At 45.8% G+C, this 14,726-nt stretch overlaps 1 protein-coding gene across 2 annotated transcripts in view; it reads right to left on the bottom strand.

Annotated features, from left to right (window-relative positions):
* Positions 1–525: 525 nt before the first annotated feature.
* ctif (CBP80/20-dependent translation initiation factor) overlaps positions 526–14,726 on the bottom strand; it is a 216,500-nt gene continuing 202,299 nt past the window's right edge. For both annotated transcript variants that reach the window (XM_084324355.1, XM_084324356.1), the window contains 2 exons: positions 3,252–3,305; positions 526–1,958 (listed from right to left, as the gene is read on the bottom strand). In XM_084324355.1, coding sequence (XP_084180481.1) covers positions 1,734–1,958; positions 3,252–3,305 — 279 coding nt within the window. In that variant the 3' untranslated portion in view covers positions 526–1,733. The remainder of the gene's footprint in view (positions 1,959–3,251; positions 3,306–14,726) is intronic.

Genomic DNA, 14,726 nt, shown 5'->3' with positions numbered 1-14,726 from the left:
GGGCTCCGGAGGCTGGGCCCTGTGGCATGGCCCTTTGACCTGGCCCTGCGAGGCAGACGGCCCAGACAGACAGCAGCACGTCTGGTCTCTCTCTCTTTCTTTTTCCTCGACTCTCTCTCTCTCTCTTTTATCAGCCACACAGACCCCAGGGTCTGACGGAGAGACAGAGGAGGAGGAGGAGGAGGGAGGGAGGAGGGGAGAGACACAGCGAAAGGGGCGGGTGGTTGGCACACGAACACAATGGACAGACTGACATGAAGGACCCTAACCCTGCCCCCTCCCTCTCCCTCCATCCGTCCGTGGGGAAAAGACCCTTCCATTCCCTACAGACAAGCAGCTGCCCCCTCTCCTCCTCCTCTCGTCTCCCCCACGCGACCTGGCTCCCCCCCCCCCCCCCCCTCTCCTCCTCTCTTCTCCCCCACGCGACCTGGCTCCCCCCGCCCCCTCTCCTCCTCTCTTCTCCCCCTCTCTTCTCCCCCACGCGACCTGGCTCTTGCCCCCCCCCCCCTAACCCCTCCTCCCCTTCCTCTCTCAAAAGCCACAGCCGGACGAGGCCCCAGAGTTTGTGTGACAAAGCACGCCCCTACTGGCCAGCCGACAGTGTGGGTTCCATAGTCTGGGGTCTGCTGGAGTTTCATTGTTTAGAAAATGACCCATTCTCTCTGCTTTATGTTGCCTTTGACTTCCACAGCGCTTATAGGGGGCAGGGGTATAGGGCTAGGGGCGGGGCTATGGATGGGAAGAAGGGGGGGGGGGGTTGTCTAGGGGCTGGGTGTAGATTCAGGGGCTTGGACTCGGGGCATCACATAGGAACCAAGAAATAAACTTTCCCTCTGTTTCACTACTTGTGCAGTTACTGCCGTTCGCCTTCACGGGGTCCAGGGGTTTAGTGGTAGTAGCGCTGAGCTATTAGTGGTAGCTTTCTAGTAGTGGATCATCCTCCTGGCCGTAGTGAGCTGTAGTGAGCCGTAGTGAGCCGTAGTGAGCTGTAGTGAGCTGTAGTGAGCTGTAGTGAGCCGTAGTGAGCCATAGTGAGCCGTAGTGAGCTGTAGTGAGCCGTAGTGAGCCGTAGTGAGCTGTAGTGAGCCGTAGTGAGCTGTAGTGAGCCGTAGTGAGCTGTAGTGAGCTGTAGTGAGCCGTAGTGAGCTGTAGTGAGTTGTAGTGAGCTGTAGTGAGCCGTAGTGAGCTGTAGTGAGCTGTAGTGAGCTGTAGTGAGCCGTAGTGAGCCGTAGTGAGCTGTAGTGAGCTGTAGTGAGCCGTAGTGAGCCGTAGTGAGCTGTAGTGAGCCGTAGTGAGCCGTAGTGAGCTGTAGTGAGCCGTAGTGAGCTGTAGTGAGCTGTAGTGCGCCGTAGTGAGTTGTAGTGAGCTGTAGTGAGCCGTAGTGAGCCGTAGTGAGTTGTAGTGAGCTGTAGTGAGCCGTAGTGAGTTGTAGTGAGCTGTAGTGAGCTGTAGTGAGCTGTAGTGAGCTGTAGTGAGCCGTAGTGAGTTGTAGTGAGCTGTAGTGAGCCGTAGTGAGTTGTAGTGAGCTGTAGTGAGCTGTAGTGAGCAGGGCCTGGGTGGACATCGTGAAGCTCGGGGGGCTAGAACCTCCAGAGGGACGACAGGGGACAGAATTAAGGGCCGGGCCTAAGAGGCCAGGAGGGCTTTTCAGAATCAAATAATCCGTCTCAGAAAAATAAATGTTCATCGCCACTGGGGGTGGGGGGGGGGGGGGGGCGGTGAAGGGTTGGCGTCTAGACGGCGGCGGTGGTGAGCTTCTGGATGGTGCGGTTGTAGTACTGGGTGGTCAGGTCCTCCAGGGGGCTCCACCGGTGGGCGTGCAGCTCGATGACCTCCATGAGGAGGGAGCGCGTCAGCTGGGACTCGGCCGGACACAGCATCTTGTCCCGGACCGCCGCCAGCAGGTCCGTCATCATCTCCGGTAGCTGCTCCTCCAGGAGGCGACCCATGCTCTGCAACTGAGAGAGAGAGAGAGATGAAGGAGAGGGGAACGGATTTTGAGGAAAAACAGGAGAACATCGAGAGGCAGAGGGCGAGGTGGAGGCAGATACATGAGCAGGAGAATACATACGAGAGGAGGAGATGGGTGAGGAAGAGATACAGAGAGGAGGAGGAAGAACAAGAAGAGAGAGAGAGAGAGAGGGCCGAGAGGCGAGAGGCTATATCGATTTCTGGCCGAAAAGCAGAAAACACTGCCACTGCTCATCTTGTATTCCAGACACACACACTTCACACACCAACAGAGAGATGTGTGCGAGTATGTGTCAGAGATATAGGTGAGAGGTCAGAATAATGTGTGTGTGTGTGTGTGTGTGTGTGTGTGTGTGTGTGTGTGTGTGTGTGTGTGTGTGTGTGTGTGTGTGTGTGTATGTTTTCTCGCTAATCAGGGCAGCGTGTCTAGCGGCCTGTCACTGTGGATACAGTTAAAAAGCAGAAGAGCACAGTCCCTCTAGCCACAGGCCATGCACTGTGTGTGTGTGTGTATGTGTGTGTGTGTGTGTGTGTGTGTGTGCATGCGAGCAATCGAGTGGTTGCATCCGAGTCTCTTGGAGTTGTTTGTTGAACAGAGCTCATCTCTCTTCCTCTCTCTTCCTCTCTGTCTCTCCTCGACCCAGACCTTCTCCCCCATCCTCTCCTACAGAACTCTTTCCCGGGCTCCAGCCTCTGATCTAACTCCTATTGAATCTACAATTCTACATCCAACACTCCTGTCCTTTTTCATTATTCATAAAGGGGTGCATTCTGACGAGCGAGGAGAGCTAGACACGCGCGCACACACACACACACACACACACACACACACACACACACACACACACACACACACACACACACACACACACACACACACACACACACACAACAGAAAAGCAGAGTGTTAAGAGGAAACAACTTTGTGGTGAAATAAAATAAAAACATAATAATGATAGAAAATAAAAAACAGAACGAAACAGACTTTTACGGTTATGGGTCCCATTGTTATATCAAGGCGAGGAGGCAGACGGTGATACATGAGCAGGAGAAGTACACAAGAGAATAAATATTGCATGGGCTTTGTTTATTGCATGCATTTGTTCAGACTTTTATTGGACGTTGTCTTGCACTAACCTGAATTTAAAATTAGTTTCTAGTCTTCAGCCCAACGGCATATGAGGCAAGCAAGTGTGTGTGTGTGTGTGTGTGTGTGTGTGTGTGTGTGTGTGTGTGTGTGTGTGTGTGTGTGTGTGCGTGCGTGCGTGCGGTTATCATACCTCCATGGAACAACAGAGTACTGCATCCTCTTTCACATCTATGGACTCCAACAGCTAGAAGAAGAAAGGAGATGAGACACTGTTAGAACAGAACAGAACACTACAGAACAGAACACTACAGAACAGAACACTACAGAACAGAACAGAACACTACAGAATAGAACACTACAGAACAGAACAGAACACTACAGAACAGAGCAGAACAGAGCAGAACAGAACACTACAGAACAGAACAGAACAGAACAGAGCAGAACAGACCACTACAGAACAGAACAGAACACTACAGAACAGAACAGAACAGAACACTACAGAACAGAACAGAACACTACAGAACAGAACAGAACAGAAAGGAACAGAATACTACAGAACAGAACAGAACAGAACACTACAGAACAGAACAGAACAGAGCAGAACAGAACAGAACAGAACACTACAGAACAGAACAGAACAGAAAGGAACAGAATACTACAGAACAGAACAGAACAGAACACTACAGAACAGAACAGAACAGAGCAGAACAGAACACTACAGAACAGAACAGAACACTACAGAATAGAACACTACAGAACAGAACACTACAGAACAGAACACTACAGAATAGAACACTACAGAACAGAACACTACAGAACAGAACACTACAGAACAGAACACTACAGAATAGAACACTACAGAACAGAACACTACAGAATAGAACACTACAGAACAGAACACTACAGAACAGAACACTACAGAATAGAACACTACAGAACAGAACACTACAGAACAGAACACTACAGAATAGAACACTACAGAACAGAACACTACAGAATAGAACACTACAGAATAGAACACTACAGAATAGAACACTACAGAATAGAACACTACAGAATAGAACACTACAGAATAGAACACTACAGAACAGTAGAAAGAAGAACAATGAATCCAGTAACATCTAACGTCACGCTGCCTCATGCTAGTTGTAAACACAGCCTGGTGTATTATGTTGTATAATGTTTATAATAGAAGCTGCCTGAATGGCTAGGGGTAGGGCTGGGCAATTAATTAAAAAAAAATCACGATCTCGATTCATAGACATATGCAATCTCATTTCTAAGTTATGACGATTATTTTTTTATAAAAAGAAAAAAATTATATATATATATTTTTTTTTACCTTTTACTTTACTTTTTAAATGATTTTATTGAAAAAAATAAATAATAATTGTGATTCACATTTAGCAAGAATCGCCCAGCCCTACTTAGGGGGCACGTGCTCTGTGTGTTTGGTTAACCTGTGCATCAGAAAAACAGTTAATCCCAACGATAAATATTTATCTTGAAGACATGAAACTGGCAAGACAACACCAGTTAGCTAACAATAACCCAGGGGTCAGCAACCTTTACTATCAAAAGAGCCATTTCCCCCCCCTTCCATAAAATAAAATGCTCAGGGAGCCGCACAACCTATTTACCCTTAAAATGAAGATAACACAGTGTATAAAGTTTTATATATCCCCAAGCATACCCCACATTTAGCATAAAACGCCTGATAATTGCATACCCAAAGAAATTTGCGATTTATTATACTTTATACTTATAGCACACAGTTTGTTGCATTAATGGAATTATAAAGCAACAAAAAGATTTTTTTTGACTTTTTATTGCTGTTTTTACCTGTTATTTTTTATTTTATTTTATTTTATTTTTTTCCTCCATTTTCCTCCGATTTTCTCCCATCCCAATGTTAGTCGTATGCCAATTCCCAGTCCCTTCCTGGTCGCTGCGCTTTACCCCCCACAGTCAGATCATTTGGGAGAGTGGAGGCTACCACGTGCTTCCTCCGACACACGTCCAGCCAATCACCGCTTCTTTTCACCTGGCAGCGCGGATTCTCATCGAGAGGGCGTAGCGTGTGGGAGGACCACACTATCCCCCTCACGTCCTATCCGCGCTTAGCAGGCGCCCCGACCGAACTGTAGGAGTCGCTGTTTACAACGACCCGGACCCACCCCGCCAGCTTCTCCCACCCTCTGATACAGCCAATTGTATCAGTGCAGACGGCCAGCCAAGCTGGTGACAACCCCGGAGCTGTGAGCTGGATTCGAACAGGCGAACCAAGCTCACAGCTCCGGGGCTGGTGACAAACGCAATCTCCGCTCGACCACCTAACCGCCCTTGTTTTTACCTGTTATAACTTTTAAATAAAACCCTGAACTATGCAGCTCTATTTGAGTCCTTCCCTTATTTGTGGAAAATCTATAAAATAAAAAGTAAATTTTTCGTTGTTCGCAAATTTCGCACCACATATCAGGCATACAGGTAAGCCTGCATCGTTAGTCGTGAAAGCAAATTAATCTGTCCACGCTGAATTAAACCCTCTATTTTCCTCAGACTTTCCTTTTTTTGGATTTATCCATGGTTAGCTTACTGGGGGGTCGGAAACTCAAGATTAGCCACTTGCAGACGGCAGGGAGAGGCGCGGGGTGTGACGTACTGTATATTTTAGTTGATGAAATATTTTTGTTGACTAAATATTTTAGTTGATGAAACATTTTTTCATTTCAGTGTCACAGTATGACATCGATCTCCAAAATAAGAAAAAAAAAAAAAAAAACCATTTATAAAAATTTCAGGGAGCCGCAGCTGATTGGCTAAAGAGCCGCATGCGGCCCCGGAGCCGCAGGTTGCCGACCCCTGCACTAACCCCTGCTACACACACACTGCTAACACTAACCCCTGCTGTACACACACACACAAGCTAGCTAAGACTAACCCCTGCAGCATACACACAAGCTAGCTAACAGAGAGCTAGAGAGAGAGAGAGCTAGAGAGAGAGAGAGCGAGAGAGTGAGTGAGAAAAGGAGGGCGAGCAAGACAGAGTGACAGACAGAAGGTCGGCATCGACCGTTAGGTTTCGCTAGTAAGAAATGTGTGAAAACCTCTTATTAATTTTTTTTGCTCCCTCCGAGGCAGCGCTGCTCTTCACAGAGAATGCTTTCTAACCGGTCCTTCAACTAGAAGGAGGGTGGGAATGAAAGAAGGAAAGAGGGGGGTGAGAAGGAGGGAGAGAGAAAGAGAGAGAGAAGAAGAGAAGGAAGGGCGGAGACTGGAGAGGAGAAGAGAAGGGGCCCTGCTGGTAACCGCTGTGGCAGGAGAGGTAAGGTCTGGACACTGTCTCAGGAGTCGTGTCTGACAGCCCTCTGTAATGAGCTTAACATCAAACTGCACACCACAGGACCACTGGTCCTCTACACACAGGGCCACACCACACCACAGGACCACACCACAGGACCACTGGTCCTCTACACACAGGGCCACACCACACCACAGGACCACAGGACCACAGGACCACACCACACCACAGGACCACTGGTCCTCTACACACACAGGGCCACACCACACCACAGGACCACACCACACCACAGGACCACAGGACCACACCACACCACAGGACCACTGGTCCTCTACACACACAGGGCCACACCACAGGACCACTGGTCCTCTACACACACAGGGCCACACCACACCACAGGACCACTGGTCCTCTACACACACAGGGCCACACCACAGGACCACTGGTCCTCTACACACACAGGGCCACACCACACCACAGGACCACTGGTCCTCTACACACACAGGGCCACACCACACCACAGGACCACTGGTCCTCTACACACACAGGGCCACACCACACCACAGGACCACTGGTCCTCTACACACACAGGGCCTCGCCTCACCACAGGACCACTGGTACTCTACACACAGGGCCTCGTCTGGTAATCAGAAGGTTCCCAGGTTCGATTCCGGCCCCTCCTGGCAGTGCGTCGAAGTGTCCTTGAGGCATACGTTGTATAGCGCTTTGGATAAATGCAGTCCAGTCCATTTACCAGAGAGAGATAGATATAGATAGAGATAGAGATAGAGAGAGAGAGAGAGACTCTGCTTGACCTGACTCCTAGAACCCACCTCACCCCTGCCCATTTTGACAACCTAGGATGGCTTAAAGTAGACGACAGAGTACAGCAACTTGCAATGGGCCTGGTCTACAAGATACACTACACCACTAAGGTACCCATGTACATGTCAAAATACGTCCCAAAGGTCAGTGAATACCACGACCACAACACCAGAGGGAGCTCCACAAATCATGTTCAACCCAGATTCGGCTCAAACAAGGGACTAAACACGTTTCGCAATTATGCCACATCAATGTGGAACGCCCTACCCACATCTGTAAAGGAATGCGAATCACTACCCACCTTCAAAACCGCTCTAAAAGAGCACCTACGGGAGACTGCAATTCGAAACTGGCCCCGGTAAATGTCCAACCCCCCCCCCCCCCCCCCCCCCCCCCCCAACACCCTCCAATGTAGTTTCTTCTCCCTCAAATGTATATACTCTCTTTTAGAAACTGTCTCTTAAACAGTACTGTATATTTGTATATCTTGTATGTCATAAATGTCTGGATGTAACAGTACTGTTTATCTGTATGTCATGTATGTCATAAATGTTATGATGAATTGAAAATGGGGGACCCTGATGTAAACAAGATGAAAGTCTTTCTCTGGTCTGCATCCCCTTAACAATTGTGTGTGTATTGAGCCGTACTGTATTGTACCCATTCTGCAATCTGTTAATAAAGTTTTCAATCAATCAATTCAAACAATCAGAGAGAGAGAGATAATTGGAATGGCTAGAGGGCCTTTCCTAGTGTATACCTAGAACATTATGAAGAGGACGGGTCACAGCCCCAACACAGAAGCTACTCAGTACTGTGAGAAAGCTGCCCTAAAGCTACTTCTTAAAATGCTGCCTCCCGGTGGTCAACGGGGAACATTCCTACATGACGACGCTGACTCGTCCAGCTGCGATTGGAGGATCAAGAAAAGAGGGCAGAGCTTGAGATAGGTCAATTCTAGCCGCATCGCGGTCACGTCACCGTGGTAACACCTAAAATGGCTGCCATAGAGCTCTGATCATCATGGTGTGGTGGTTAATAGTGTAGTGTTTCATGTGTGGACACTGTATGAGATGTTCAACACAACACCGCTGATCATGACAATCATGGCATCATGAAATACCAGACGCATCACAGGTCTGGTATCATGGCAACACCATCAAAGACACTATGGCAGCCATCAGAGGTACACCAGCTATAAATGACCGTATTCGAGAACGTAAGATTAGAATTGGCGGCCATTCTAGCAATACAATTTCTACGGCGAGAGCTTACACACACACACACGCACACATATATAAACATGCACACACAAACCTAATTAGAATGACAGTGAGCAGACCTAGACAGGATAGCCTGAGGGCGTAGATTAGACTTTACAGCCAATTGATGAAGCCCACCATCCTACTGACAGACCACTGGAGTGGTGACACACACACACACACACACACGCACTACAACAACTCTACCAGATTGCAACACAGGTTTGAAAAAGGCCTACACGTAATTAATAATAACTTTATTTGTATAGTACCTTTCATACAAGAACTGCAGCTCAAAGTGCACATAGAACACCTCGGAGAGTTACTTCATATATGCAGTATATATATATATATATATTAGCGCAGTGTCCCTGTGAGCACAAACCACAAATGTAAAAGCAGTATGACACTAGTAGGTTCCATGTTAAAACAGGCTGTACGGCTAATGGTATTCCACTTGTCTCTTCAGTGCCATGAGGCCAGGCAGATGTCAGCTCTTCTGTGTGATACGGGGGGGGGGGGGGGGGGGGCTTGTTGCTCGGTGTGGTGTCATGGAATCTTGTCATTCCCAGACGAGGGGGAACCGTGCGACAAGTAAGACTAGCTCCTAATGAGTCCTCTGGGGAGGTGGTGAATCTCTGCTCAATAGACATAAAATGGCCTCATCTCCACATCCTCCCTCTCTCTCTCTCCCTCCTGCTTCATCTTCCCTTCTTTTGCTCTCCTCCCCCGGTGGTCTGGATCAACTGCCGCACCATCGGCCGCACTTATCGTAGTCTTTCCTCCACGAGAAAAGCGGGGAACTCTGTTGGTGGAACGGCGTTCGCCACCAATGATTTTTTTTAATTTTTTGGGTAGAGAAAAGGTCAGTCTAAAAATGGGTGAATGTGAACTCTTCAAACGCTAGAAACTGAGAGGAACCCGGGACTGTTTGTTTGTTATGTCAACAAAACCCCACTCTGCAAATGCGCCACCGGCAGACCTGTGCGAATTCCAGTCGTGTTCATTCATGCCGTGTCACTTAAGAGATTTTCTTTGGTCTTCGCTGTTCGATGAAGCCACACACAGACACACACAGATAGAAAAAAAGAAAAACGGTAAAGGAATGCATTGGATGCACCAATAAGGAGAATGATGGTCCAAGGCCCTCGCTTAGATGCCTATTTTTTTTCCTTCTTTCTCAAAGTTCCTGTAATAATTCTGTGATTCAGTTCAGGTGATTCAGGGTCTGGTTCTCCTGTCCTCCGAGGCTAATTTCCTGAAGTCAGATGATGTCACCTGCCAGCACGGCTCTACTACCGAGCCAGACACCAAATTAACCCCACTTGGGTTGAAGAATCTACCCGGTTAATAACCTGGCTAACAAGCAGACCACTCAAGTCTTTTATGCATGTATTCATCATCTGCATTTGACACATCCTAACTATTCAGGAGCAGTGGACAGCCATACAGTTGTAATGCCAGTACCTTGGTAGAAGTACAGTAGAAGCTAGCCCTTTATGACTCAATGTAGACTGTATCTATAGTAAAGTAGAAGCTAGCCCTTTATGACTCAATGCAGACTGTATCTATAGTAAAGTAGAAGCTAGCCCTTTATGACTCAATGTAGACTGTATCTATAGTAAAGTAGACGCTAGCCCTTTATGACTCAATGCAGACTGTATCTATAGTAAAGTAGAAGCTAGCCCTTTATGACTCAATGCAGACTGTATCTATAGTTAAGTAGAAGCTAGTCCTTTATGACTCAATGCAGACTGTATCTATAGTTACAGTAGAAGCTAGCCCTTTATGACTCAATGCAGACTGTATCTATAGTTACAGTAGAAGCTAGCCCTTTATGACTCAATGTAGACTGTATCTATAGTTACAGTAGAAGCTAGCTCTTTATGACTCAATGCAGACTGTATCTATAGTAAAGTAGAAGCTAGCCCTTTATGACTCAATGTAGACTGTATCTATAGTAAAGTAGAAGCTAGTCCTTTATGAGTCAATGCAGACTGTATCTATAGTTACAGTAGAAGCTAGTCCTTTATGACTCAATGCAGACTGTATCTATAGTTACAGTAGAAGCTAGCCCTTTATGACTCAATGCAGACTGTATCTATAGTTACAGTAGAAGCTAGCTCTTTATGACTAAATGCAGACTGTATCTATAGTTAAGTAGAAGCTAGTCCTTTATGACTCAATGCAGACTGTATCTATAGTTAAGTAGAAGCTAGTCCTTTATGACTCAATGCAGACTGTATCTATAGTTACAGTAGAAGCTAGTCCTTTATGACTCAATGCAGACTGTATCTATAGTAAAGTAGAAGCTAGCCCTTTATGACTCAATGCAGACTGTATCTATAGTAAAGTAGAAGCTAGTCCTTTATGAGTCAATGCAGACTGTATCTATAGTTACAGTAGAAGCTAGCTCTTTATGACTCAATGCAGACTGTATCTATAGTTACAGTAGAAGCTAGCTCTTTATGACTCAATGCAGACTGTATCTATAGTTACAGTAGAAGCTAGCTCTTTATGACTCAATGCAGACTGTATCTATAGTTAAGTAGAAGCTAGCTCTTTATGACTAAATGCAGACTGTATCTATAGTTACAGTAGAAGCTAGCTCTTTATGACTCAATGCAGACTGTATCTATAGTTAAGTAGAAGCTAGCTCTTTATGACTAAATGCAGACTGTATCTATAGTTACAGTAGAAGCTAGCTCTTTATGACTCAATGCAGACTGTATCTATAGTTACAGTAGAAGCTAGTCCTTTATGTTAATCACTTATGTACATGTTGCAGCAACACAAGCCTTTTGAGAAAACATTTATCTCCAGTATATGGATGACCCCCGGTGGGAATCAAACCCCTAACCCTGGCAGTGTTGGTGCCATGCTCTACCCGTAGAGCTACAGGAACATAGGATAAAGAAATACCGGAACAGCAACAATCATAACTCTGGGGCTACATACTATGCAGGACAGTTCCACCTTAAGAGAGAAGTCTACATTCAAATGGCCCGTCAGTCACGGGAGGATGAGATCATTTGCCATTAATCTGCTCTACCTATACAGCTGTCATGTTGAGCTACATGCACTTCCTCACACACACACCCTAACTCTGTTCTGCAGACAACGGCAGGCGGTCGCCCAGAATCGACACACCCACACACACACACACACACACACACACACACAAACCCACAAAGTGCACACACTGCAGCCTACACAATTATTATGCTCGAAAATGCGAACAGGCAGTAATGAAGGCACGTACACATGCCACACGCACACAGACACACTACACATACTGTAAATACACTCAAAAAGGCATTTATGTAAACACACACACACACACACAGTGTATAACCTGCAGCTAGAAGCCATCGGCTACTTGTCAGAACAAGATAGTCAACATAGACAGACAGACTGAGAACAAAGGCACTGTGAAATACTACACACACACACACACGCACGCACACGTACTGTATGTATGCACGCATGCCCGCATTCACAAACACAAGGCTATTTTGACCCGTCATATAATTGTGTCTGTTGTTTATAAAGTATGTTCTCTGGCCTCTCAATGCAACAAACTCAAGTATCAGGTTCAAGTGGTTTTACACATTGTTGCTGTTGGAATGTGGAGGTGTTGAGATATTTGTGTGCACAATATTGTGTATGTTTGCACGACCGAGTGCATGAATCTGTGCATGTGTGTGTGTGTTTGTTGCTAGTCCACACCCTTGTTCACGTTGCCAAGCCTTTTAACAAGGCAAGATAATGCCACAGGCAAACACACACAGACAGGGTGTGGGTAGTGTACGAATGTTAAGATTATACACGTTTGTGTGTGTGTGTGACTGGCAGAGGTGCAAACCTGTCTGGCACGTGCCTCCAACCTACACCTGTGCTTCTCTCCTCTCGACTATTCCTGTATAAAACCCTCCTCTCTCTCTCTCTCTCTCCAACCCTCCTCCCTCTTCCACAGAGGAGTGAATTAGCACTTCTGAAACCCTCCGCTCTGACCTGCTCCCTGCCGTCTCCCCCTTCACCACCTCCTCCTCCTCCCTCCTCTGTATGTCATCGGTTTCCAGACCACTTCTGTATTACAGTGTGTGTGTGTGTGTGTCTGCGGTGGTTATCTGGTTTCCATGGCGACCAGGGCACGGGGGAAGAGAGGGGGGGTTTATGACGTTTCCAACTTTCCACCGTCTCTCTTGTCCGTCTGTCGAGTCGACACCACTAACCAGATCCTGCCAGTGTGGTGTCTGGAGTCTAGACCTGGTGTGGCCAGAAGGAGGAAGCTATCTTCCTGGTACAGACGCGAGGGGAAGTGACCTGTGGTTTTTCTCTGCTTTGTGCTCAGCTGCTCACGCCTGGTTGGATGTGTGAGACTGGCGGCGTGTGGTTGAGCAGCACGCACGCACGCACGCACACAGGTGGAGCTGTGAGGAGGACGTCATGTTACTGTCAGGATACACTGCATCACTGGGCACAAGGTGTCAGTGCTATCTTCCTGGACTTTTACTTTACTTTATTTGTGACTTTTGTTTTGTCTACCTAAATGTTTACCGTTTACTGTGAGCGATTTGTAGTGTTGTGTATTTCTATTCTATCTAACTTCGCGCAGATGTTCAAACTCACTTATACTGTTTCTGTTGTATTTTGCTGACCTGCTTCCGGTTTGATTTTTATTCATGTTGTTTTTAAGGTTCTTTTATAAAATGTCTGCATTTAATTTATTTGATTGTTTTATTTTACCTTGGGTTTATGGTTTGTTCTGTAAGTAAATCTTTGTCTTCTTGTTTTTTTTGTAAAAGAGCTGTGCTAAATATGTTTATGACTGCTATTACAATATCAAAAAGGAAGGTACTGGAGACACGGATCATCTTTAGAAACATATTTAATATATTCACTCACGTTTTAACACCAGCATTGTCCTCTGATCACTCTGAAGAAGACAGAAACGTGTTGAAACGTCAGTGATTTCTTTGCACCATATTAAATATGTTTCTAAAGATAATTTGTGTCTCCAGTAACTTCTTTTTTGATGACTATATTAGATTGCATTAGATTCACTTTATTGTCATTACACAGTACAAGACAAGTGCAACGGAATTGTGTGCGTCTAACCAGGATGTGACAATCAACAATTAGTTGCAATGAAACACAGTATATATAGAGAAATCTGTACAGTAAAGTGCAATGGCTAGCACAATGTGCAATGGTAAGACAAATCTACACACGCTATGGGCTATATACACAGGATATACAGTGAGGTGCAGTGGGCTATGTAAACAGAATATGCAGAGTAGTGCAATGGTAAGCTCAGTGCAATGTACTACAGCTCTAGGCTATAGGGATATATGTACAGTAAATACAGTAAATAAAGGCAGTAGAACAGCATGATCTATGCCCAAACACAGTTACAGTATATGGTCCTTATCTGAGCAACACCGTTCCTTATCTGAACAGGTTTAGCACGTGAACTCTCAAGGTAGTGCTATTACAATATAATTGGTGCCGTTTGATGGGAAAAAAGAAAAGGGGGCAGATTTTTCCCGTGGACACAGTAATATGAATGGGGTTTGATGGACTGTGCGTTTGTGAAGTTATCTCTGCATAATAACAATTACTGTGTCAACATTAACTGATATAAAAGAGTTCCACCCACATGCTTCACCTGACACTTCATGAATGGATGAATGAGTAAATAAAACAGAGAACTTTAGAACATCCTAGTGCACCATGAGGAAGAGGTTTATTTGAATTGGAATAAAGCCAGTTCCGTTACATTGTTCTCTCCTCAATAGTGTCATTGACTTTTCAATCTTGTGTCCATTGGTTGAGACAAGAAAGGACTACGCTCACTATTATAAAAGTTATTATTATTCTTATTATTATTTAGTTGGTCCTCTCTGACGGAGAGGCGCAACAAACACTGGTATTTGTTCATTCATTAAGGCCCTTATTGGTAAGCTACCTCCTTATACTACATCATTATTGGAATGGAATTTTGGAACCTATGGAACCCGTTCTAGTGACTGGCTGGTCCTTAAGGTCCCCAGAATTTGCTCGGAACAGGGTAAATCTGCATTTTGCCATGATGCCCCTCTAGCTCATGAAATGAGCTCCAACAGTCCTTAAAGCTTGAGATTCTCTCCTCTGTTGCAGAGTTTAAAACCTTGATCTCCAACCTTTGTCAATCAAGTTGTACGTGTTTTAATTGATTTGTTATCCTTGTCTTGTCTTGTTGTCTCTTTGTTATGATTTTAGATGCTGTGTGATT

The sequence above is a fragment of the Notolepis coatsorum genome (assembly GCF_963971535.1).
Source record: "Notolepis coatsorum genome assembly, chromosome: 11".
Lineage (NCBI taxonomy): Eukaryota > Metazoa > Chordata > Actinopteri > Aulopiformes > Paralepididae > Notolepis > Notolepis coatsorum.
This window is presented reverse-complemented; position numbering and strand designations above follow the sequence as displayed.